The sequence below is a fragment of the Erithacus rubecula genome, assembly GCF_903797595.1.
Source record: "Erithacus rubecula genome assembly, chromosome: 2".
In the NCBI taxonomy this organism is placed as follows: Eukaryota; Metazoa; Chordata; class Aves; order Passeriformes; family Muscicapidae; genus Erithacus; species Erithacus rubecula.
In genome coordinates, this window is record NC_136685.1 from 63,505,414 (window position 1) to 63,532,713 (window position 27,300).

Sequence of the window (27,300 nt, forward strand, 5' to 3'; positions counted from 1 at the left end):
TTGTTTGGTGAGATTAGTCATAACAGTTTGAATTTGTGGACAAAAAAAGCATATAATACATAAAGCAATGGGTTACAACATAACTATTTGAACAACATAACAATTATTTGAATTTTGTCCTCAGAGTCTGATTCAACAGATTTTTAATGCCACAGTTCTTTAAGCTGACCAAAGTAGCCACTGCTCTCAAAAGAGATATCCCTACCCTTCTGAAAGCAAATAATTTTTTTTCCTCGGGTACTTTGGTAAAAAAAGAAACAGCTAGACCACTCCTTTTTTCAGCAGCAGCACTTGCTTTGTTTGTTGATTCACTGCACTAAACTTCACTACAAGAAGCTTAGCCCATCAGATTCCAGGAAAACAGTTGACTTGTAACTCAGTTTTAAGTGTTTGCTTCCAGTTCAGCACAACATTTAGGTACTTTCCTAAAAGAAAATTATTAGGTATAGTTGGTTATATAGCTATTTTTTTTCTTCCTCTTTAGGTATTTTGTGAAAGTCACAGCACCACATACTGCTACATTGCAGGTACAAACCTCTAATTCAGATGTGTTCATTAAACTGCAAGTCCTAGACAATGAGAAGGAAATTACGAGTGTCATTGGAAAGGGCAATGCAGTCATCCCAGTTTTTAATTTCTGGAGTAATCAGCCACTTCTGAGCTCCCAGTGTAAGTATTGTATGCCATGTTTGACTATTTTATTCACTGCAGGATATACATTCTTACAGTAACTGTAGATAATCACAGAAAATACTATTTTTACCTGTTTTTTTCATTAATGTTTAATTTTACTGTTCACAGCCAGTAAGTACAATTGAATGAAGTACATAATTCTTAGACATATTTTGAACAATGGACCCTGTAGTGCTCAGGTAATTTTAAACAAAAATTAAGTATCATCTGCCTGCCTCCATTATACTTCTTAGACATTATAGATTTTAGAGACTACTGCCATGCCATCTTCTTTGATAATTGATATTTGTTTTCCTTTGTTTGGAAATTTTTCTCATTACTAAATCACATGATTTCCATTTTATTTGTGTACTATTTTGAGTTATTCATATAGCTGTGTTTAAATTTTAAAATTAATTCTCCATAAGAATTATAAGTTTGCTCAAATGAACAGATGTTTATGAGCCAACAAGTCTGCTACTGTGCTCTCCATGGACACTGCTATACATAAGATTTGTAGGATATGGAAGTCTTCAGTCTTTCTATGAAGACTTCTAAACACTAAATCTGTAATTCTGGGTTTGCCTATTTGAGCATATTGGGAACTTGAGGTGAAGACAAATTGTTCAACTACTGGATTATTGCTTTGCTAAAGCCCAAAATAGCATTGTATTTCATCTGTTCACCTCCACTATTTTGAACTGTGGAGTTTTCAAGCATGATTCTTTAGCATAATGTGTAATATGGAATTCCAATGCTTTATGGGAAAAAATTGGTCATATTTATGAAACATCTTGATTTCTGTCTAAACTGCACTTTGTTATTACCAGAAATGTAAAATTTAATCCTATGGAGACCATGCTTATAAAATACAATTCATTAGATGAAAACATTAGGGTTTTAAAGGCAGTCATAGAGAAGCTGTCATGATTCTCTCTGAGTTACCAAGATAATCAGTAGCTATTTTTGGTTACTGTTTTTGGAATGTGGAAGTGGACTAGTAAACTTAATAGTAGACTGGTGGAAACAGGGAAGTATAAAATAGCTCAGCTTAGGATCAGCATCACAATAGTGGCAATAAATTGCCGAGCTACCCTCAGTAAAGCAAAGGAGAAACTTTGTTTCAGAAGACTATCTCATGGCAAAGGTCTGATGACTGAAATAAGTTAAAAGGCACAATCAAGTGACAGAGAAGAGAAATGGGTTCCACCAGATGTTGAAAGGGAGAGGATGGGGCAAAACAACTGGAAATGTTGTTTTGCTTGTGCCAGTCTACCAGGATACATATGTGAGAACTTTGCAAAACGTCCTCAGAAATCAGACAAAAACATTCTACCTCTAATGTGCTCTGATACAAATAATTTCTGCTAATTTAAAATTATTTTAATCCATTGTGAATTATTCAGTGAAACATCTGTTGCATTAATCTGATTGAAAAATAGGAAGGGTTTTGTATCAGAGCCTAGAAGTGGTAGCCATAAAATTGTGTTATGATATTAGGCTATATTTGAAGTTTAAAATAATATTCTGATGCTCTTTAAGTGTGTGTGAATATATAGAGTTGCCATTTGGAATGAATGATTGCGAAGCTGTCACTGTTTGTTGGGATTTTTTTTACTTTTACTTGTATTTTTTTATAACGCTTACATTTTTTCAATACTAGACCAATTGGCCTTAAACTGAAGGGGTTTTTTTATTAATATACATCCTGTATATCACAAAGAGGATACTTTGTGTAGAATCTTTCATAGCATCCAAATTAAATTAAAATATTGTGAAATGTACTCAATATAACCAATATGACAGTAGTGTATTACCCAATCTTCTGAGTGTCTCCAGGTTCAGCAGTGGTTCAATTTATGCCATTGTAAAAGCATGTATCTTTGCTATTGTCAAAACTGTTTTTATGTACAATAACAACATAGAAACACTCTGAAATCCTGATGCCAAGTTCAGATGAAGATTCATACAACTGACACTCAATACAACAAAATTCCTTCTGTCAGTATTTCTTTGTTCTCTACAATAGTATGTTTTCTCAGAATAAGAATAATCAGAAGACACCATTGGCATTGGTTATACCATTGGCACCAGCCTTGTTAGTTAAACCACATACAATCCCTAAATTTGATACTTATTCACTACCATACATGTTTTGCCTGTCATAGAATTGATCACTGTGCTACCTGAAGTTCTCTTAAATGACATTATTGTGCAAGCATCACCAATAAAACATTATCTCCCTTGCCCACCCACCCACAGCCTGTTAATTCATCTCCAGTCACAGCTATTCTATTAATGTCTTTTACAGCTGAAAAACTACATTAAACCAACTGATTTTGAATATATTTACCTCTTCTGAGATGTAGCAGATGATTTGAACATTGAAAATTTGCTTGAAAATAAAGGACTTAAGTATTGACATACACATTGCGACCACACTTTGTTTTGTTGATACAAGCACAGCAGTTACATGAGCACAGATGGGCAAGTGAATGCTCAGTCTATTTTCCACAGTAACAGTCTGGTACAATCCTGTTTAAAAGTATCAAAATATCTTTCCGATGTTTGTTTGAATCTAGAAGCGAGGTAGGTAGAATTTTCTTCCAGTCAGAACTTAGGAAAATCAAGAGTGACATACACATAATTTTGTGGGTAGTAATAAAAAATTTGGTATTACAGCACCACCTGGTGACCATTGCGAGAATTATTGGCTGTGTATGTATTTTGGGGAGCTTTTTCAAGAGATCCTTCTTTCAAAGGAAGCAGATTGAGTCTTACAGAGGATTCCACCATTCTGAAATTAATTGTCTTCATGGCAGGATCTTCCTCTGGGAAAATCTTTATAGAATTGTTCAATACTCAAGCTCTTCAGGTTTAGCAGAGAGAGAAGAGGAGAACAGTGAGACATTCATGAAAACCGTTTGTAGCCTAAGGAATAGAGCCTTCCTTGAACACCACCTGTGTTCCTCGGTAGAGGAGGGCAGAGGGCAGTGCACATCTCCTAAAGCCCCAGCCACAACACATCCCAGAGTCACCTCTCTGTTGACTCCAAGGGAGTACATCTGGGTGGCCTCACTGCTTTAAAGCAGCCTTTTTGTAAATTACATCTAGTAGCCCTTGCTAATAGTGCTGAGACAGGCACTGAAGATCATTCCTGACTAAAAACCTTCATGTAAATATTGCAAATGGTAACCTAAAGGCAATTTATGCAATTAGAAAATGTCTTTATGTAGTTATTCTTCCATCTGGAATACAAATTGTTTCTTTGAAGCAGGTTTTCTTGCAGATGTAGAATATTCAAGTATCAGGTCTTTGGATATTGCTTCTTATTCATCCAAATGCACTTCTATTGAGTGGAATCCTCATGATTTTGGTTCCTTCTTGTGAAAGATCTAATGATCTAACCCCTGTGAATTATGTCTACTCTCAACTTCACAGCAGGGGAAGTTAACTGATACCTAGAAAGCTCAGCAGCAACTGAGTGAGAAACTATTCCACAGTTACAGGCTTGCTTGTGCATACCTTTCACAAAATAACAGCCATGAAGTTGCAACATCCTAAAAAAGGTTTAGAAGAAACCAAGTATTGTCTTCCTTCACATTTCTCTCACAGGCCTCCTTGCCACAAGGACAGCAAGAGGGATGGCTCTGGTGCTAAAGATTCTGAATGCAATGCAGAAGAGCAACTCAGAACTTGTGATTATGAGTTTGAGACCTCTTTAAGAGACCATCTCTGCAAGGTCTTTTTCTAATGCTTTTCCTAGGAACAAGGAAGCACTGGCTTATGCAGAGGAAACATGCAATAGGAAGTAAGCCATGACATTTGGCTTTCATGAGAAACAATTTTTCCTGGCTCCATTTGAGTTTCTAGGGGCATCCTTATCCTCTGATTTGGCATTTATACTTAGACACACCAGCAGTGAATTTTGTTGAATCTGGTCTAATAATTCTACCACTTCCTGTGAATTTCCCTGGATGTTTCACCAACATGCATGAAAGTGTGCATTTTTGTTTTGAATTGTTGCAATGATGCAGTATCATCCTTTGTTTATACAATAAACTCCTGGAGGAGTAAAGCTTCTTGTCTTTAGTGAAGTCAAAATGATATCTCTTTTTCAGCTAATGGTCCAGCTGTTAGTGTAACACGGGTGAAGCTGCTTCCCCAGAGGTGTTAGTCTTTGTCCTTATTCAATTTTCTGAGATGTTCACTTTTAGAATTCTCTTTACTTTCTCTGTAGACATGCAGGCAAAAGAATATCACACATTTCAATGGCATTAGGAAAGAAAACAAATTTATTATGGGTTAATATTTCTGTGCCAACCCTTCTATAGAACATTCTGGTTTTCACCGTTTCCCCCCATGAACATCTTCCTTAGGTGACAATTATATACACTGATGAAGGATACATCACAAATAGTTTTGTATCTCCTTTCAAGACTGGCAATTTTTTAGCTCAAGTTAGCTCTGATCTTTCTTTAAGGTTGACACAAAGAGATTAGAGACTTTTGTAAGGGTATGCATTGCATACTGTGGCCTATGCACATCTTCCTTTCATCCAGTTTTACGCAATTTATTAAATTAGGATAGTCACGAGGGGATCCTATCATAGGGAGCACATGGCTATCTCTATTTTGTAATGTATAGCATGGTTCTGTGGTGGTTAATGCAGGAAAGAAGCATGGGTTTTGAGGGGAAAAATTATATGCTTCATAAACACAACAGTCATATATACACAGTCTCAACTTTCTCATTATTTACTTTAAAGGTATTTGTGATTCGCATGCAAAATGAAATCAGGGTAGTGTTTGGAATAAACATAATTTTAATTGGAAGCTTGTGAGTATATTCCAATATGAGAAATTGCACTATGTTAATTCTTTCTGATACTTTCTGGGGGCTAATGTTTACCTCATACCAGTAATTTACAGAATTTCTGGACTTTTTTTGTCATCTTGCAGTAAAAAAGCTACACATTATTCAAAGTAGTAGAAAGAAGGGATTGGAAACTGAACACTTAAACAAAGGAAGTAATCATTCATCAAAGGACAGCAAAGCTTCTTCCAAGACAGATCTTGTACAGGAAAGCAAAGCTTCTTCCAAGACAGACCTTGCACAGGACAGCAAAGCTTCTTCCAAGACGGACCTTGCACAGGAACATGCACTGGTTCTAACAGATGAATCTTTAGTATCAGAAAACTTTGAAAATAATGATGGGAGTCCACAAAAAGTAAGCATTTGTTAATCACTGGATTTGGGAAGGAAAAAAAAAGCAAACAAACAGTGAAAGGTTATTGCAGATTCTTTTAGTACATGTGGAGATCTATGCCGGGGAGAGAACAAGAAAACCAAAATTAAGATTTTTGGTAGCTTTTGAATTAGGTGATGAAAAAATGATACTGTACGTGTATGAATGACTAAGTAGGGGATTTCATATCAAGGTGATTTACTCTATCTTTAAGTGTTCTTCATTTGGCAAATCCAATACAAGCGTAGCATGAATTTCACATAAAGATCAAAAATTGCCAGAAATGAAATGACCATTTTGATGTTTCAATATGAGCTTTCTTTGAAATATATTATAGAAGGCCATCTGTAAGAGTTTGCATAGAGAGATACGTATTTCTAGACAGCTGCAAGCTTTAATAAAAGACACATATATCTGCTAGTCAAGCCAGGTTTGTTAAAGGCTAATATCAAACAATGGCTTTGTTTTGATGTCATTTATGATTGTCTATTTTAGAGAAACTAAGGATACTTTTTAAATAGTTCCTGTTTTACATATCCACGTTTTTCTGCTGTGATTTATTTTTATTGATAGTTGAATTTTATCACAATAAAATAACCTAAGGAAATAAAAACTATTGAGAAATAAATTCCAAAGTTGTTTCTTTGACCTAGAACTTGCATTACAATTTTGGAGAACAATTTCTAAATATAATAGATTTCAGTTCAGTTTAGGTAATGTTTAATACAGCCCATGGACCCTGTCACCTCTACCTCAAATTAAGGCATTATTGAGTGCTGGTACAAGGGCTCAAAGCCCTGTGGTCAGTCTTAAAAATCAAAGACAAAAGTCTTTGTTTTAGTACATGGCATACATAGGGAAGTTACATGGAAATCTTACAGGAATTTAGCTCTTTATTGTGTAGCTCAGTTTAGTTTTACTTGATAAACACATGAGTAATTGTTTAATTTCACAGGAATTAAAATAAGATCTGTGGAATTAACATTAATTTTTTAAGCTTCTTGTGAATGCTGTTATGTGAAAGCTTGTAAATTAATTATGTGTTTTATTTGCTGAATTCAATAGCTGGCACTTGATTAACCTGCAGGACTTGAATGCTTGCTGTAATTGTTATGACTTCAGCATGTTGCATTTTCTTTCACAGTCTCACCAGTATTCAATACAGGCATTGGTGTTGCATGATAGTTGGCCACTTACTGAAAGTGAGTCTTTGCTTGTTCAGGAACTGAAAGAACTGCAGAAAGATGAAATCAAAGGTAGGTTGATCTAAGGACATATTTAGTCAAATGTTTCAAGATATTGACCTTAAAAAAAATATTGCTCCAAGCAACATTTTTTCACTGTTTGAGTGAAATAACTAGGCAACAAAACTTTTTGTTCCATACTTCTTAGAAATGAAGTTTGATTGCATGAATCTACATCTTTACAAAATACAAGGAAACCAGAGAACACACTGCAGGACTCACTTTCTTAGGACTCAGCTTTAGGTAGAGATCTGGAACACAAACACGGCTGCTGACAATTTAAGAAAATGCACTGAACAAGAGTGGGGGGAAAGGCCTGGTTTGAAAAATATATTGCTTCTGTACTATGAGAAGAATTAAGCAAGGCAAAAGACTAGGAAAGCTCCCAAGTACAGTCTGTATGTCTAAGTCACAAAGAGGACAGAGAAATTACAGAAGATTTTGGGGTTTTTACAAATTATTGTAGCATTTCCTCTTAAGGGACAGTAAAAACCAATCTCAAGACAAATTAAAAGCACATAGAATCCTAGTCAGTGTTCTTTAAATCAGATAAATGTCTTGTATTTGCTTATTCTTTTTCAGTAAAGTTGACAAAAAATTATTTAGATCTTAATTATGTTAAAGTTTATCATTCTGGACCCAAGAGCCTGAGAGAGGCAAGGCTGCTGCCACTGTACATTCCCAGGTTCAACTGCTGGTGAGACTGAAGATGTAATCCCACCAAGCATGTGCACACAGACACTCATGTATACACAGACACAATGTATATTTGCATATATGTGTATATGTATAAATATATAAACACACAAACACACATTGCCAGCTACACAGATCCCATACAGACACTCAGAGCACACACACAAACACAGATAGCACCAGCTACCCCACCCTGCTTTTCCCTCTTGGGCTGGAAAGAATGGAAGTCCTCTAGATAGACTATATATTTCTTAAAAGGTGGATCCTTCCACCAGCTACACTTAGACACCCAGTGTGCCCAGTAGTTTGCCTCTGCATCCCCTACAAGCTCTGAGGCTGCAGCCCTATTCCAGTTGCTGATGCAGAACATCACACACATGTGCAGCTGATTCTCCTGTTCTCACCCCTAGGTTCCTGCAGAACCTAAAATATTATTTTTAATCATTCAGTAATTTTTCTGTATCATTAAGGTTCTATAAATGCATTTTTAAAAGAAGTGAGAAGAAGAAATTATTTATTTCCTCACATACATACAATTACAAATACCCAAAAATATTATTTGGGGTGGTTTGGCTTTTACTGAGTGGTGGTAGGTCTCACTTTTTTTCTGTTTACATAGTTCTTTTTAAATGTCTGGTCAGTTTTTTTCTTTTTTGTAATTTCTGTACTGTGGACTGAGTTTAGATTCAGCAGTGGTAATTGCTGATGGATATTTAATTTCTTGGGATTGGGATGTATATAATATTTGAAATGTTTTTGGTATTACTTTATGCAACTTTGAAAAGATGTATCTTTCTGATTTACTGTAGTCCCTAGTCAGTTTTAGTAGCATTTGAGGAACTGTCATGTAGACTTAATAGGCTTGTACACAGCTCTTTAGTGATTTCACCTGCTTGTATTTTGTGGTGTTCTTCACAATAGCATCTTGTCTCTTTAGATGGTTCCATTCATTCTCTTAATTTTCCCTGTTAGACTGCTTCTTACAATAGACATCCTGTTACATCCTCTTACCCTTCTGAGCTGGCTACATAGCAAGAGCTTGCACTTGACAATGTCCTTTTATACAGCTTCACCATGGTCTGTCAAACTGCAGGTCAAAGGAGGTCACTTAATCTCTCAGTTTTGTTCACTAGCTCTCAGCTCATATCACTGAACCTTGTCAATGTCATGGGTGTTCTCATGTTGAATTTAAGGCAGCAGTATTCCAGTTCATAGCTCCCTTTCTCCTTGCTAATTGATGCTCATTTGCAGTCAAATATATTTAAGCTACAGTCAGTGATAACGAGCACTTTTTTTCTTGGGATTATTTTTAAATGGTGAAATTTTTGTGCCCTCTCATAAATGCTGCCTTTCAAAGTAATCCAAATCCATTTCCCAGTTCTTATTAACTGAGTGTTTCTCTTTATACAAGGATACCAACAGATTGCCTAGGCCACCAACAGAGTTTAAACATAACTTCTGTCAAAAAGTTTAAACATCAATACTCATTTAATACTTAGGGTTTATTTTATGTACCCCTATTTAACAGCAATATTTATCTGAAGTGCTTACTATAGTTAAGTATTTTGGGGAAAAGCCCAAACATTTATTGCTTTTTCTGATTGTGAACTAGTCTTAAATCAGTTTGAAAACTGACCTTTACCATTTAAATCTGCTGACACAAGTTGTCAGACACAAAATTCATATAATAATGTTGGTGCATAACCAAAAAGGTATTGTTTCACCATGTGATTTTTAAGAAGACTGCAGTGAGACAGGTGAAAAATTACTGCAAAAAATTTTCCCCTTTTTAAGTATCCCTTTTTCATGCAAGCCAACAGTGCCATCTGGAGTTAATTTTGTATTAAAGCTAATTCATCATGGCAAAAGTGTATTTCAACTTTGTATTAAGCTCTACTAAAATCTTTTCAACTAATCACCCTTGAAATGAAGACCCATGCAATTATATTATTGATATTCACCAATATTATAAATACTTACTTAGAAATTTTTTTAAGAAAGTAAATTCTTTGGTATACAGATGCTTTGAGAATTTTGTATTTGTTGAGGTTTGTACTTGTGAAAGAACTGTGTTAGTGGAAGTTACTATGTGGATAATGCTTAGTCATATTTATTATATATGAAATCCCATTAACTGTTTCATTAAAGAGCTCACTGTGCAAAATATTCAAAAGGCATTAGGTAGGAAAACCTAAGTACACAGAAATTTGGAATTTCCACATAGTTAGTTTACACTGTCTTCATTCTTTTCTCTCTTTCTTCTTCCATTTTTGGGGGGTTTTTTTTGTCTCCTTCTACCGAGAACTGTTAAGGAGCAAGTCTTCAAAGGAAAAATACTTTTAAAAATGTAAGCTCAAGATTATAATTTTTGTGTTAGAGGGGAATAATTTGCAGGCAGTCTTGCAAATGCTAGTACCATTTTCAGTTGCTTGACTGTGTAAAAAAAATAATTTTAAAGTTAATTTTGTAGATAGGATTCTCAACTATTATGTTTTTGGGTTCTTTGGTTTCCTTTTTCTTGTAGTAAGATCATAAGTTTTATTGTGCAACTGTCACAACCCTGAGCTGGCTCTTCACTGTGTGCTGAATGCTGACAGCAGCATGTATTTTACATATTGCCTTAAATTAACTTAGGAATGTAAATTGTTGATGAGAGAGGGGTGTCTATGCAACTGGGAAAGTAGAAGATAGAGTAGAGGTAGTAGAGGTAGGTTTGAAAAGGCAGGACAGGCAATATGCTGTGGAATATTCATTTTTATCCTCCAGGGCGGTGAAAGTTTCTCCCCACAGGTTTTATTTTCCCACAGGATGACTTGCTGGGTCATGCCAAGGAGAGGATTTCCATGGGACATTTAACAGGATGTATAGATCTCCCTCTCTCTTTCCCAGCTTGTCTATCAGTAGTGATGATTAATCACTTGCCTGGTGTTCAGTGAACAAATAGTTCACAAAGGATACATGATGGTGCTGTAGATCTCAGGCACACTCTAACCCCACAGTACTACTGCAACCAGATTATTGGTCTACTTTATCCTGCTGTACTTATTTTGTAACTTTAGTGTCTGGGTGAGCCAAATTTTGGAAAATCTTTTGACATTGCCATCTGTCAAGAATCCTTCTGAGGGTCCAGTCAAAGACAGGAAAAGCAACATCTGAATTTCTCAATCTTTTCTTAATGAAATCTCAAAGTCATTGCTACCAACTACTGGGTAATCCCACTGAATGCTCAAACGCTTTTTCAGATAGCAGGAGCATGATGTTTTCTCAAAGAAAGCTTCAAAAGACTCCTCTATATTATACCTATGAATAAGATTCTCTGTAATTTAAATTTAATAAACCAGGAGTAGCTGTCTGTCTTGCCTAAAAAAGAGAATTGATATATCTCAATCTGAATCTGAGTTTCAGCAAGAAATAATTTGGTGCAATTGTTTAACTTGTCATAGACAGGACATCAGACTGGATGATCACTTTGGTCCCATTTGGCATTAGACCAAATGAATTTCTGTATAAATAATTGAAGAGCAGTAGAGAAGCTAATTTTGAAGTTACTGTCAGCTGTGTGTCATCACTATCAGCCTGTGTGATGTCCAAGCTTTTCTTGGTGCCACATAGATATAAAAACGGCCACTGAGAGTTTGTGATGATTGATGCATAAGCTGTAAGCTGGAATGGCCTTTTACTTTCCATATCATCTGCCTGCCTTTCTTTTTATCATACCCCATACAAAGCATTTGCCTGGCTTTGCCCTTAGAAAAGCCCCAAGTTGCTACTCACATCTCGCCGTGAATCAGAGTGGGCAGTATGCCAAAATGCAGTCAGTGCCCCTCCAGGCACTTTTGGAGGTCAATCCCCAAATTGAGGAAACTGCTTGCTCTGCTGAGTGGGAAGGGCTGGGGAAACCTGGACAGTGCAGCACATGGGAGAACTTGGAGATCTCATTTTGCCCTTCATATCTGGAGTTAAAGTAGGTTACCTCATTCTAGCCCTGTCATTTCTTACACTTGCTTGTTTCTTTACTGACTTATTAGGGTATGCTATAAGTTTAGAGCATCTAAATGTTATAACTCAGAGGCAAAATATTTCTAGAAACCACACAAAGCTCATGGCACAGAAAGTTTTTGTCTAGGATCATTTAGGTAACTATACTGAATGTCTTTTGAGTGTTTGTGTAAACAATAAATAATTTATCTCTAAAAATTAATAATTCCTTGAATAATACATGTACACAGTCTGATTTTTGACTCTAGTATGTAATGATAATGTGGAATTAAAAGGAAAGCCATTTCTGTCATAATTCTATAACTTTGAATTCTGTCATTGCTCTTTTATATTTGCATTTCCTGTGGAGTTGTTTTAGTACATTCAATATTTGTGGAGATCACTTTAATTTTTGCTTTCATTCGTGAATATTTGCCTTAGCAGCACTGAATCAATTTAAGCTTTACACTTTGGTGTCACTGGACATTTTTAAAGTAGCATGAAGAGATACTAATAACACCATTTCTAGATAAACACATGTACAATGTATGATGTAATACACTAATTTACCATATACTATATATTTGTATGTGAAGCTTTATGTGAGTTATAAATAAGTTTCTATATATTTAATATTTATGACTTTATACATAAGTATAACCTCAGCCATGATATTACAGATCTCATCCAAAGCTCAATAATTGTGCAGTGCAATGATTTGTCCTCAGTGGAAAGAAACTTGAAAAGCACTAAGTGAAAGATATCTTATTATCATCAGACTATGAAACAGTCACTCATATTAACTTTCTTCTGAGAGAAGTCCCCTGTTTTACTGTATTGGCTAAATCTAGGTTTTCAGCACTTGTCTCAATGTTTCAGGCAGTAGGAAGGTGGAAGGAAATAGAGATTTCAGACTCAGATTTTTAATCTTCCTCATAGTGATCTGGATTTATCCCTGGTTGTTTCAACTGACACAATCTTTATGCTATTAAAGTTATATGCTATTACATGCTTTATTTGTTAATTTATCTAAAAAAGAATATGACATACAAGGTCCTGTTTACAGCTCTCACCAGCTAAGACATTGCAAAATAAGTGATATAAATATCAATTGTCAGTATCATTAATTCAAACACATAGTATGCATATGTACTGAAGATATAATTAATTTAAAATATTCTCAGCTCTGAAAATGACAATTTTGCATTTCTTAAATATGCATTAAATGCATTAAATACGCATTCTTTGCCGTAACTTCCTTGCATTTTGTGGGGTATATCTATATTCTCTGATCTAGACAGTCTTAGGATGTGAGGTAATGAGACCATTGACTTTATACCTGTTCTGAGCTTCCTACCTTCCTGGTGCATAACAAACACTGACAGATTGTATGAGACTGTTTGAGGGAAGTTAGAGTCAGGCTGTGCTTCTCTTCATTGCAGTCTTTATACTGACCCATACACAAAGCAGCAGTGCAATGTCTGTTGGCACCATGGAAAACTCCCAGTTAAGCCCTGGGTAAAGTGATATTTAGAATAAATAAGGCTGTCACAATGTGTTCACCTTGTAAGTATGTTTTTAAAAATAGTTTGGTCTTCGTATTCTTTCTTGGTAGTACTTGAAAGGGTCACCTTATTGACTGGCTTTCCTTTGTCTCTCTGTATGGATGTTTTGTGTTGTTATTCCACCCTGGTTTTTATGGGGAACTATATTTATGGATAACAATGACTCTTTCTAATTCATAATGTGTTATAACTACATCTGAGTAATACACAGGAGAAAGGATGAGAGCACAGATTTCCCTAATTATCACTTCTTTCCAAGTAAAAAAGATTGCAAATATTCATCACTCAACCAAAAGATTGAAGGATAAAGCATTTGAGAAGACAGAAAAAGAGAAGTCCCATAAAGAAAGAGCATCACTTGAGTCTCAGGTGAGAACAAATCCAAAGCCTTGATCTGCTGAATGTAGAATTGTACTGAATATAGAGATATTCTCAAGTCTGCAGATCAGTACTGATAGGACTTCTAATGTACCTTGTATTTCTCTATACCCTTTCCCACCTTTTTAGATTAACACCTGAGAAAGGCTGAATTAAAAATGTTCAATGTATAAAATGTGCATCCCAGATTTAGAGATACAATTTCCTCATTTGTTTGTATATGTTTCTTTTGTTGTGTAGTTTCTGTCTCTGCTGAAGGCTTACTAAATTCCAAGAGTTCACCTTATTTGTGTCCCATTAATCCCTCATTTTAGTGGCTTCCATGGGTTTCTAGGGAGATTAAATAGGTCTTTCCACTGTAGTCAGTTCCTGTCTCATATATCACAATTGTCATTAGCATGCAGACATACAGTGGCAGAAAAATTGGTGTGTACTTGCTTACTTGGAGGTTTTTATCCCCTGGGGTGGATCATCTGAGTGTTCTGTGGCTGTCTGAAAAGCTATTGCCAGCCTTTATGCCTTAAAAAGAATAATTGACATGATTGGTTGCAAATGGATTAATGGGAAGCAGTGAAGGAACTGACAGCTCCTTGTTTAACAGCATTGCTTTTGCTGCGAATTTTGCTGCCTCATGGTGTGTATTTTAAGGAAAGAACCATAGAGGTTTTAATGAAGAAATTAGCTAACCTTACTGCACAGCAGACTTCCCTGTGATTCCTATCCACACCTAATTATACAGAGTTCTGGAACAGTGTCTTAGGCTTAAAGCCTCGTCAGATGGTATGTTTTCCAGAAATATATGCAGCACAATATCTATTTCTTGGTCAGGCAGCAGAATAGTCTACTAGACATCCTTACCCTCAAGGTAAGGTATTACTTAAGTAAGGCCTTACTTACCCTGTAATTCCAGAGAAGCCATGTGTTAAGGTGTTTTAGAGACTTTGGGAAGTGATTGGGAAAAAACCTTGTAAGACAGAAGGTTTATTTCTATACAAAAATCCCACTTGAATATAATAATGCTTCTAGTCAAGAAGGCAAGGAAAGGAGAGAGAGGAGAGGAGCTTGGCAGTGAGATAAAAAAATTGCATGAAAAATCACACAAAATACTCTTGTTCAGAGAAAATGTTCAGAAGAACTGGGAGTGTGGAGCTTGCTGCATGGTGGTGGGGGAAAACATGTAAACAAAACCACCTCAAAGAGCTTCCAGGCATTGCAAAATAATCTTTCTTTCTTTTGGCAGCCTGTCTGTGTCATAATGCATATCAAAATCTGTCAATGTATAATGTATATCAGTCAGAAAAATTACCAGTATACAAAAACATAACTTAATCCTAAAGAATGGTAATAGATGTATACCAGTGACTACATTATGTATATGATACTTTCAGCCAGGAGATTCAAAAACACCTTACTGGATTTTACGTATAGTTAGTGAACAGAAAGAGGCAGACTCTCTGGAGGTGAAGAAAGACACCCGGCAAGTAGATGAGATCAGAGCCATGAAAGAAGCATGGGAGTCTGCAGAGCCAGGGAGAGCTGTCAAGGTAATACCAGAGTGCTATCTCTGCAGTGATGTTTCTTCACAAGTTCCAGGAGTTGTAATGGTAGAGCTGCCACAACAGAAGCCTGTCTTCCTAGGACTGTCCTCTTCACCCCTCTGGAAGACAAGAAATTTTATAGTTTAAAGAATTAAAAGTGGTTATATGCCTGAATTCTGGGTAGGAATCCAGATCATCTACTTCAGGCTTCTGTAGATCACTGAGGCTTCCGATTCTACTTTACAAAACATTGAAAAGTTTCTCCTCAGAAATTCCACTACCTCTACACATTTGCAAAGCTGCTACTTGTGACAAGTTTAACGTTTACCATGAACAGATTCTGTCGAGAAATACATCACTATAAACATGCCAAAAATTATTTCTCCTGAAGAACTGCCACCTGGTCATATCAGTACTCAAATTGTCTCTTGCAGCCAGGATTCCAAATTCAGTCTGCATTGCAGGATACCCATGAGCCTGTAACATGCTCAGTATGAATTCACTGTTTTGGAGAAGCAATACTGATCTAGTTGCCAGGTGCATCTGGGTGCTTTAGATGTGACATATGCTTGAGATGGAAAAATAATATATCTTCTTTCTAGCAAAGCAAAAAGTGCATGTGCTGATTCAGCATTGGAAACATCATAAAAAAACAAAGTGTGGTCTTCAAACTCACCTGATAGTCATTCCCTGTCACCACCAATACCATTGCCCATTAAGGGATATTCAACCAGAATCCCCAGTTTAGAAATTTGGTTTTTTTATATTACCTTTCAGAAATTAACCTCAGACATGAGTCTTCCCAGTTACACTCTCAGACTTTCTCAGTTCTTTCCAGTGTGTCCAAAGCTCAGCATTTTTCGTGACACTACTCTATTAAATTCTGAACTAAGGAGAAGTATGCTGAGACTGACAATACAAGTACAGCCTTCTAAAAATTAGCTAAAAATGAATCCCCTTTGATGTGCAAAGACTCCTCAGAATCTGTTTCTATCACTGTTACCCTTTTTAATCAGAAAATCAACTGAATTGCAGCTACAGGATTCCCTTTTTGAAGCCCCTTAGGTTTGTGACATTATTTTTAAACAGCTGTCGTTAAGAAAATTGCAGCAACAGATTATGTTAAAACGAGTTCTAAATTGGATGTATGCTATCCAAATTAAGTAGTTTCCCCTCTCCTTTCTTCTTGACAACCCTGTGTCTGCATATTCCAGAGGTCACACACCCTTTGACTCTGGAAATTGAGTGCCTGACTCCAGGCTGACCAAAGCCAAAGGACTTCTCTGTCCTTCTGGCAATGACAGCCCTTAAGAGAATGCCAAGTGAGTGAAAGTCGCCTTCTGAAAAGACAGAAGTGCTGATGTCTGGTTTCAACATCAAAGGTAATTGAGTCTGGAAGGGTTTTCACCCAAAGGTCTCATTTTTCAAGAGGAAGTCTAAATCATCAGGCTGTAAGAGCTCCTAGGACAAAATGATAGTTCCCTAAGGAGGTGCATTAGCCATACTTTCAGCTATACAGCTTTTGTTTTATTTTTAAAATAAATACTATTTTAAATTGCCCAGAGATCAGTGATTTTCCATTATTTCATAGGATAGTAATCTTTAGTGTAAGTGTGCAATGTCTCAGGACTCATTCAGTGGGATCCTGGCATCTTTTCTGATTATAGCACCAGGCAGACTTGCACACTGCACCCTGATGTTAGATCTTATTGAAGACATAAAATCATACTTTTGAAAATTCTTTGAGATTTAAAATATGCAGTGGAAGTTTTGTTATCTGCATTATAAAACTTTGATCTGTAGGCATTTCAGGAACGTGTGCGTTTTATAAATAAGTATGCTGTGAAAGATTCAGAGAAACCTGAGACTGCTGACTTAACACCTAGTTCAGGAGAAGCAGGTAAGGATATAATTTTCTCTGTCTTCTGTTCAGCATGCTCCACTCCTTAGGAAAGATTTCTGCATTAAATATTGGTAGTAGATGGATAGATTAGCCTCAATAAAGGTATCCAAATGTGCAATGGCAGACTTGCTCTCTATCCCCTCTTTATTTTAATTTCTTCATTGCTCTAATTTCAAACACTGATACAGCCTCACAGCTCTTGGAGACTGCAAAGCCTTAAGCGAACTTTACGTAGCCCTTCTATAGTAGAATTCTAACCCAAAATAATCTGAAATTTTTGGAAGTTTAGTGGAAAATACCTTATCCCTCAATTCCAATTACCAAAGTTAATTAAAGTAGAAATGCTAAAAAAGAGTTTAGCAGCTGAAATAGCATGTCAATAAGAGACTAATACACCCAAAGTGCATTCACTTTATGTTCATGGAAACTGTTCATGGAGAGTGGTCTGGAAGTAAGGTGTCAAAAAGTGCATACTGAGAAGTGTCAATTTCCTGGAAGCTTCCATAAGTTCTGTCTAATTTTATTTAATGATTACAACTTCTGTGGATTCTTCATGTGTATGTTCTGCCAATTTCTGTACTCTGATGAAAAGCTGAACTGGGAAACAAGACTTCAAGCTGTTTTTTTTCTTCTTCTGTGAATATGCTGAGATCAGGCCATCCCAAGAAGGAAAGACTATTTCCCAGTCTGATGGTGACAATATCTGGTCATGACTCATGTGCATGGAACTTGATCCTGTGACCACTACTTATCTGTAGATTAGTATTTATCTATCCTAGTAAGTAATCTTCATAGGAAGGGTTCAGAACTTAAAGTATAATTAATTTTCACATAGTGCCTTTAATACATCATTGTTTACTTGAAACAATATTGTTTCCTCTAAGTTACTGGCTAAAGGACTTCAAAATTAATGGTTGTCCACCTACGGCTTTGTTCTAAACTGAGCACTTAGAATGTAATAAAATGTGTTGGAAAGTAAAGAGTGACACCCCAATGACTTTAAGTTGTTCTGGCTCTGTTTCACAGAGTACAGTATTTGCAATGATGGGATTGGACTTATCTGTAGTATGCAGTATCTTAATGAGGATTTTTATATTCTGCATAATACTGTTCTAATGGCCAGTGTCTAAGGCACTTCCAAAGATCCAAGTCACCCTTTGAGACCAGCAGAGAAGGCTGGTATATTTGTCTATTTATAGACAGTAAACATATAAACAGCAATGGTTTTAATGCTCAGAAACTTCTTCCTATTTCTCATGAGAAAAGTCAAGCAATATTTTTAACATATTTCAATTGGTTATGTTCTAAGTAAGGTCATAAAAGAGTTTTTATAAAAGAAAAATTAGTGCAGTCATTAAATCTCATCAGATTTTACAAGCTTTTTCAGCATCTTGAGACAAATTGAAAGGATGAAGCATTGAAATAATGACAAAGCAGCTGAGCCCAGTCCCACGCGTAATATCAGATGTGTCATTGTATTGCAAGAATGTTACAATAAAACATCAATAACAATCATAGTTATTATCCATGTGGTTTAAAAAGTCTAAGATTTCAGAATACCAGTTTTACTATGCCACAGTTTTTCTTTGGACTGGTATTTCTTAAATTAAATCTTCTCCCTGAAAAGGAATATAATTTTTTAAACTACAGCCAAGACTCGAGAATCAGATTTTTATTGATTTTTTTTAAACAAAAGAATATGATACCCAGTTGTTTTTATAACTTTTATGCACTGCAAATTCAATGTTCTTGCTTAGATTTACTAACTTTCTTGAGTAGAGGAGATTTAACTAAAATACACGTATTAGTTTCATTCTAGTATATGTGAGATTTTTATAGCAACTTTGATTCTGTGCTAAGTGTTAGAAATAAAAGGGCAGAAATATGATATCCTCTCCAGCCCATATTCTCATTTAATAATGTATTTTGCTGAGCCAAAAGGAAGAAAAAATTAAATAAGAATTTAGGTGGATCTCCCTAGCATAACCAAATAACCAGTTTAATCTGTTTGGTTTATATTCTCTTACCACAGGAAAGCAAGCACCACAAACAGCTATTGACTCAAGATTAAAAACACAGCAAAAAAAATGGGAGCTTATAGACCTTAGTCCTTACACAAGGTAAACTGCCATAACATAATAAACATCAAAGGCAAAATCACTGCACTGCATGTAATGAGTACCTGATATAAACATTTTCTAAAAATGAGCATTCAGGAAAATATGCTTATTTCAGTGTTCTTGAAAGGAGCATGTATTTCTAGATGTCTTGGGACATCAGATCACAGGATATTCCGAGTTGGAAAAGACCCACAAGGATCATCAAGTCCTGCTCTTAAGTGAATGGCTCATATAGGGACTGATTCCACAAGCTTGGTGTTGTCAGCATCACGCCCCAACCAAGCCAGTCCCAGGGTCACAAGAAATTTGTCAGGATGTTATGCTGGTTTAAAATAACATATTTAACAAATGCAGTTCAGTTAATAATAGTTAATAGCTAAATAATTGTATTAATTATAGTTATTATTCAAAAGTACTATACTCTTTATTACAAGTGTTGACATGAACCTACTGAGCTAATTTACATGCACCTCCTTATTTGCTGTGCTGCAGTTAGAACCCACTTCATGCTTAAGTCCATTTGTATTCAATGTGCCATTTTTGCATTTCATTGATCTTCAAAAAACTTTCAAAAAAGCTGAAAAATGCTCAAATTTAATTTTAAACTGAGAGGGAAGTTGGTACTATATTGAAGTGAATAACATTAAAACAGTAGAAAATACAGCAAAATACCTTCTTCTAGCTTGAATATTGTAAGCATGTAATTTGTTTTCAACTCCTTGACTTTTACTCTAGTCATCAGGACAAAATATAAAAGCATATTATCCACTTACCTGCCATTATGCCAAAAGTTAAAAAAAAAATCAAAACAAAAGATAAATTGCATTTATCTCAATGCTGAATTATAGTATAATAAACTTCTGAAAATATATTTCTTTCAAATTATAAGTAAGTATCATACATAGTAGTTTTTCATATGCTCAAAGATGAGCATGATTTTACAAATGTATTTAAAATAGACACTCAAGTATAAGAAGACCTGTCCTCAGGAATGTATTTTCTTATTGGTGTTACATAGAAGCAGAGGAGAAGTGATTTCTTAACCATATCTAACCATATGATGGTGATGTTGCCAAATACCTGCAGAGAGATGTTAAGCAAAATAGACAACAACCAAAACTGCATTTGATATGAGACAAATATCTGTTTTGTATTGCTTTCAGAAAAACAATGTCTGAATCTGTGCTGAGAAATGAGTCTGTCATTCAACAGCAACAGATAAGTCAAGAAGAAAAAGTCAACCGGTTTAGGCAACTTCGCACGCTGGCTTTGGAACAAAGACAAAAAGAAGAAAATGAAAGAATTTTATTGAAACAAAATATACTTGAAATGTATGAGAACCTGCAGGTATGTGTTCAAGATTACTTTCCAATTAACTACTGCTGTGATGTCTGCCACTAGTGTGAATATCCTGATCAACCATTACCAAAAGTTTTATATTCAGTATTAGTGATTAGAAGCAATGAACAAGCTTGAAATTTCCCTTGGGCAAAGGTTAAAACTAAAAGTTCTAAAGTAAAAAATAGTACTGCATGACATTCTTAATATAATATTCTTACTACTTTCTTGATACACTCTCTGCAAGTACACTATTGTATCACCTTAAAATGATACATATAAGTCAGAAAAAAACTGACCATTTGACATGTATGACCAGATGCTTATTAGGTAAAGCCTCTCCAGTCTGGCTATTTTTGTGGTTATAGTATGGTATACAGCTTTTCTAAAAATAATTTTTAAAATTATACAGAGAGATAAACTGTTCTTAATGTGTCTCAGAGAAAAGTTAAAGAATCCAGTTTTCTTGGAAAAGGCATGATGCCAGCAAATGAAGAATTTAAACCTCAAAAAACATGTCTATAAGTAATAAATGTGGTAGCATTAAGGTAGGATCCATTGTGAGGATTAACTTAGCCAGTGCGCTGCACATGAAATTGGTACAAATATCTTACCAAATTGGCTTAACTGTTGAGCATCAAAAGCAACAAAATTATTTGTTACAATGGTGATACAATAACAGCTATCAGTCAGCTAGTGTCTATTCTGAGCTCTTAAAACTGGATAAGAAACAGTAAAATAATTTTAAGTCAAATCAACCTATTTACAGAAATCTTACTTGAAAACCTCTCCTTAACTAGTTCCCAAACAGCCTGATTCGTATTACTCAACTGCAAGTCAGCAAGGAGCTGCAGTTCTCCAACAGTGGCTGACCCTAATAAGGATGCCAGTCCAGGTTTTCAGATGTTGCTCTGATTTTGAATGCCTAACATATTGTATATTAGAAGGGCAAATTTTTCACTAGAGTAGATCCTTGACTCTTTCTAGAAAGTATTTCCATTAAAAATATTTTACAGAATGAATTTAAAACGAGTGAATATGCACACTGTGCTGGTAAGAACTTTTGCAGTTCTTTCACCTGTAGACCACAAAGAACTATATAAAAATTTCCAATTGCTCTCACTTTTCAGGATGGAAATGGAAAGGGAAAAGTATTCAGACGTGTCAAAGTCCCACTTGCTCCAAGTCTCACTGAGGGTCATTATGATTTAGGCTCCTTTAGTCTCTTAAAAGGCTACAACTGCTAAGCCATTCCAGCATTTCTGACACCTAGTTTTTAATACACTTGTTCAAGACTACAAAGCAAACCAGTAACTGAAAAGGGACTTGATCCAGATAGGTAATTACTGTCTTCTCTTATTCTTTCACACAACTCCCTTGTTATGCCAGCAGTTTAAAAAGGATTTTCCTGAAATTTCTCTTCTTCATGGTGAAAAGATTAACATATAGCTGTTTCCTTTGAGAAAGCAATAAACATCCATGTAAAAAGAAAAGGAGAGATTCTCTCCTTGTACTTACAAAGTGACAAAGTGAAATAGAACAGGAAGGATGCAGTTGTTTGTGGTGAAATCAAGACTGATGTGTTGAGCAGGGCAGCATTGCTGTTTGTTTTTGGCCAGGCATCCTTAGATGAAGCACGAGGCAGAGTTTATAGCATTCGGGAAGCATACAGAAATCAGCTGCTGGAGGCTGAGCGCAGAAAAGAAGAAGAGCTGGCAGCTCAGGAAGCAGCCCTGCAAGCAGAGCGAAAGAAGAAAAATGCAGAAAAAAAGAAAAAACGGTAAAGGTTTAGCCAAAAAATAGTTGCTATCACTCATGAATTGTATTTAAGAGTTTGGGAAAGAAAGTTTATATGCAGAAACAAGAAAAAGTGTTTATTATTTTCAAGTATTTTTGGCAACTATATCACATGTTATCTCTTTGCCTGTTGCTAGTGGAAAAATTGATCTAGTATTTTTAGCAAAATGCTTGGTATTTTGCTTCTCACAAAGCTACTTGCTACTATTAAAGTTTTTATGTTTTACTGGAGTAACTTTTGCAATAAAATTCATATTCCATTCAGACTCTTCTCCCAAAATCACAGTCTTTTGTCTTTTTTTTTCAATCAAAATAGAACCATTCAAGAATGAATCAGAGTTGAAATAGTGAAGGTAACCTGTCAATTTTGAAAGTCATTTGACCTGGCTCCTTAAGTGGATGACAATTTTTGAAGTTTATCATAATTAAATAGTGGCAAACCTTTCATATGCTGGCATTGTGAGGCTTACCCAAGCCTGATTGGTTCACAAGCTTTCTGTGTACTGTTTTTCCCTTTCACCATTTTCTTAAAGTGTTTTGGACTCTCACAGTAACTCTCTGTAGTAACAAACTCATGACATGACCTTCCAAAGCTTGTTAAACACTCTTTAAACCTCTATTATTCTCTTTGTTTATTTTTCCTAAGATGTATTTTGCCCATGCTGGCTTTGCTCAAAGTGACTAATTACAATAGGCTCTCAGCTGGAATGTAAAAATATTTCTTGAAAGCAAACCAGTGTGTGAATGAAGTGGCAGTCACAGGTGTTTTATTTAAAGGGTGAAATATTTCCTCTAAGCTCTTCTTTCCATCATCACAGAATTCCTGTATTTGTGGATGTGTCATCAAACAAAAACCATAACATTATATGCTGTTGCCCTATCCACCTTTCTTTCCCAAAAACCACTCACAAGTTATTACTTTGTATTCAGACACAATGATCAAGACTCTTATAATTTTGAAAACTCTCTACAATAGAGGTGTTTTAAATGGCTTAAAGTATTTTCCATGTATGTAGCCCCAAGTGGAAACTTGGGAAGTTAGACTGAGTATCTATTGTACGCCTGCATTATGTCAAGATATCCAAAAGCATTTCATTATCTAGGCAAGGTAAGAAACTATGAGATTCATCCATTTGATGTAAATCACAAGAAATTTTATACTTTGCATTTCTGGCTACTGGTACTGGCTAGCCATTGTCTTTGAAACTAGCCTTTCCTCTGCATCTTAATGACCAGATGTTCAGCTTCTGCTGGTTTTGCTCCCCTCTGTTTTATCCCTACCTCACTATTTGGCTTGAATTTGACTTACTCTTCATCAATTCTATGATATATTTGCTTTGTACCCCATCACACCTACACACCTGCTGTGATGGCAATGCCTCCATTCGGCCTCCTTCCTCCCATACATGATAAACTAAACTAACTAGCTTGAGTTTTGTCTTTGAAAATGAGGAATTGAAACCAGAGGCCTAAAACTGGTGATTTTTATTTCAAAGAGTAGGAGCTAAGCTTTGCTTTGACCCATACAGACTGCAAATAAAAAGCCTGTCAATCTTTCACTATAATAGCTCTTTGTCCTCTCTGGTTTGGAATATGGGCTATACTGGTTCATAATATTCCATCTTGTTTCCATGGCAATAGCACGTGTTGGTTGTCTTCTTATATGAATCTCTAATGAGCTTCTGTAGAGGAAGATCAAGTTGAAGATCTGTTCTTCATGTCACTGCAAGTGCTATAACAACATAAAAATCAATCCAGTTCCAAAAGCCAGCATTATCAACATCTAAATGTCACAAATTCAGCTAATAACCTTCATGATCACAACCTGTCCCCTTGTGTAATCAGCTGTCAACTGACTTAAATTCAGGCACAGTGTACTCAGATCTACATTTGCAAATCTTGCTCTGATGTTAAACATAATTCTAAGTTTCATAATTTTCTCATTTTGAAGGGTAATGTAGCATCATTGAAATCTGCTGTGTGGTTTGTGAATGTCTCTGTTGGCTCTTTTGTCATTTCAACAATGCAGATATGATGAGGGTAGGAATTACTGTCACACTGTTTAATTGCATGTAATTTGGAGTGTGTAATGTTTTAACAGAAGCACAGTAACGGTTTTTCTAAATCCCTGTGCATATTGCAGAAGAACAAAATATTCACTTACCTCAGTGGAGCCTGGAAGAGAAAATGCCTTGTTTAGATTGTGTCAAAGAATTTACATACATTGCACCAGAAACAGATGACTGATGACATTTCATATGCATCAGTTTTACACCAACAAAACAGCTTTTTACATGGTGCACTATAATACAGACTAAGTTAGTGGGGAAAGATGTACAAAAACTAAAACAAAACTATTTCCAAAGAGCCATTTGCAGTAAGTTAAAGAGCCATTGTGTTAACACTTTACTATGAGGAAAACAAGAATGGTATGTTGTGTTTTAATTGATAGGATTTTTGCCTCCAGTTTGTAGACCAGGCTGCCCCATAGTCAAACCATGTGTTCACATGGGTAAAACATGTTTATTCTTTTGTCCTGTAGGAGTAACACTACTTTTAACCACTATAACTTTGTAACATTTATTGTAATAAAAGTACTGGAGTTTGGATAGTCATGCGTCCTGCTTAGCTCAGCCACACTGGGCCAGATTCAGTAGGGGCATAAGGACAATCTTGAAATTATGTGCATTCTTGCTCAGTGAAGAATTTCAGCAAAGGACTCCCACATGGAGTCAAGCCATTTTCAGAACACAACAGATAGGATCAAGACACAATTGTCTGATCTTTCAAGATAACACTCATTTTGGAGGTGCAATAGCAGAATGGCTGCATCAAAGCATACTATACCAGTTATCTGGTGGTATCACACCACAGACGAGGCTTGGGGGAGTGGGAGTAGGGACCTTCTAACATTTCTTACAGAAAATCATCTCTGTGAATGTTGGCACAATTTGTCACTTACACAGCCTCTCATTTTTTGTTCATGGAAGGACTCAATGTATAAAAACCAGCACGTGTATCTATGTTGATCTCAAAAAGTTGCACTTTAACAGTCATACTTCTCTGAAATTTCAAGTCTGACTCCTGAAGAAGAGTCTGGCAGCCATTTCGTTACATAGATGAAGAGAATTTGGTAACTGTGTCTGGCAGAGACAATCTCCAATATAATGGTAAGATTTTCTTTTTATTTTTTGTGATTCCTCCACATTTTTAAGTACCTCCAACTTATTAATAATATACAAAGCTGATTCCACTCTCTGCACTTGAAACACTGTTGAAGAGTCTGTTACTATCTAAACATCAAGAAGTACCACAGTGACATGTAATAGATGAGCCTGGTTTTCCTCCTATGAACCAGCTATGCAGTTGAAAATTCCAGGTGAGCTCAGAGTTTACAGCAATTCTGGCAATGTTTTACAATTATACTTGTTGACTGGCTGAATTTTGAATATTGATGTAGAATTTTATTAGAGCAGAGGGGACGTTTCAGCGTATTGTTAAGGTTGGCCTTCATTTTTTGTGTGGTAAAACTAAAAGAAGTTGTTTACTGTAATCTTTCCTGACACTTGTTTCTCTTTCAATTGAAGTACAGCCAGTTATACAAAGAAAAAAATGCCACTATTCAGTAGAAATTTGTAAAAGTTTGGATGGAAACTGCAGAAGTCACAGGAGAATGAAAACATGTTAGATTTCATAATGAATAATCCCTAAAGAATTTATCAGAGTTTGATTTCTTTACTTCTACATTTTAGGAAAAAGGGTAGATTCACAGTATGGTGCAGGTAGGTGAGAAAGAAAATAAGTCTTTGATCTGATAATTCAATTAAATGGGGATTAAATCCATAAAGACTTATTCACTTGTAATAATTCTTTGTAGGTGTGTTCTGTTAAGCTTTAGTAGTTTCCAGCACTTGATCCTTTTCTTTTGACCAGCTATTCTGAATTAAAAAGGATCTTTTCCATTAAAATATGTATCTACAGTTACTTTTTAATGCAAGAAGCTTCATTAATCTTCGTATTACTTGTCCCATCTGCTAAGCTTTAATTTGGCTGGCATTTACACAGTGAGATACAGACCAAAAAGCAGACCAAGCCTGTTCCATGTCTCCTCGCTACTGAGACAAGCAATGTGCTGTGAAACCAGGCTCAGTTCTGAGCTGCCAGTCTGCTCACCCCATCAAGGTGCAATTTACCCACTCTGTAAGGTCTCATTTTAATTCAAGAAAGACAGAATTTATGCATATGCACAGCATTTCCCCTCCAAAAGGCAAGTAAAGTGTCTAGATATTTTGTCTGGCAGTAAACATAAGAGAACAGCTTTGCATCATCATGTGGCAATTTGAAGACTGAAGAAATCTCATTCTCAGAGCCCTTTTTTCCTCTCATTCATTTCTTGAATCAGTCCTAATAGATTCAGAGTCCAGATCATATTTCAATGATTTATATATCCTTATTTGCAGAAAAACAAGTTGTCATTGCCCTCCCTCTCAAAAGAGGACAAAGACAGTAGAGAAGTAGAAAGCTAGGAAAAGAGAGAAACAATTTGCATTGTATGAAGTGAGAAAACAGCACAAAAGGAAGATGCAGTGAAGATATGAACAGCCACAATAAGAAAAAATAATTGGTGGGGGGGATAAGGGGACATTGTTAGATAAGACTCGGGAACATTGATTTCTGTGACATCAAGAATGTGGTTAGGGTCAGTGTTTCAGGGACTGGCAGGCTATTCTGTCTGTCACTTCAGGTCAGTTTTGGGTGCACACTCCTTTTTGAAACCTGAGCTTCCCTGCCCAATGCATGGCTTTTCCCCAAAAGGCAAGCAC

General features: G+C 35.8%; 1 protein-coding gene across 1 annotated transcript in view; it reads left to right on the forward strand.

The window, feature by feature from the left end:
* Positions 1-22,757, forward strand: part of ADGB (androglobin) — a 99,557-nt gene extending 76,800 nt beyond the window's left edge. The window contains exons 27-35 of the mRNA XM_079299078.1: positions 485-669; positions 5,634-5,902; positions 7,065-7,176; positions 13,663-13,772; positions 15,170-15,325; positions 17,123-17,219; positions 19,255-19,342; positions 20,506-20,689; positions 22,300-22,757. Coding sequence (XP_079155204.1) covers positions 485-669; positions 5,634-5,902; positions 7,065-7,176; positions 13,663-13,772; positions 15,170-15,325; positions 17,123-17,219; positions 19,255-19,342; positions 20,506-20,689; positions 22,300-22,464 — 1,366 coding nt within the window. The 3' untranslated portion in view covers positions 22,465-22,757. The remainder of the gene's footprint in view (positions 1-484; positions 670-5,633; positions 5,903-7,064; positions 7,177-13,662; positions 13,773-15,169; positions 15,326-17,122; positions 17,220-19,254; positions 19,343-20,505; positions 20,690-22,299) is intronic.
* Positions 22,758-27,300: the final 4,543 nt, after the last annotated feature.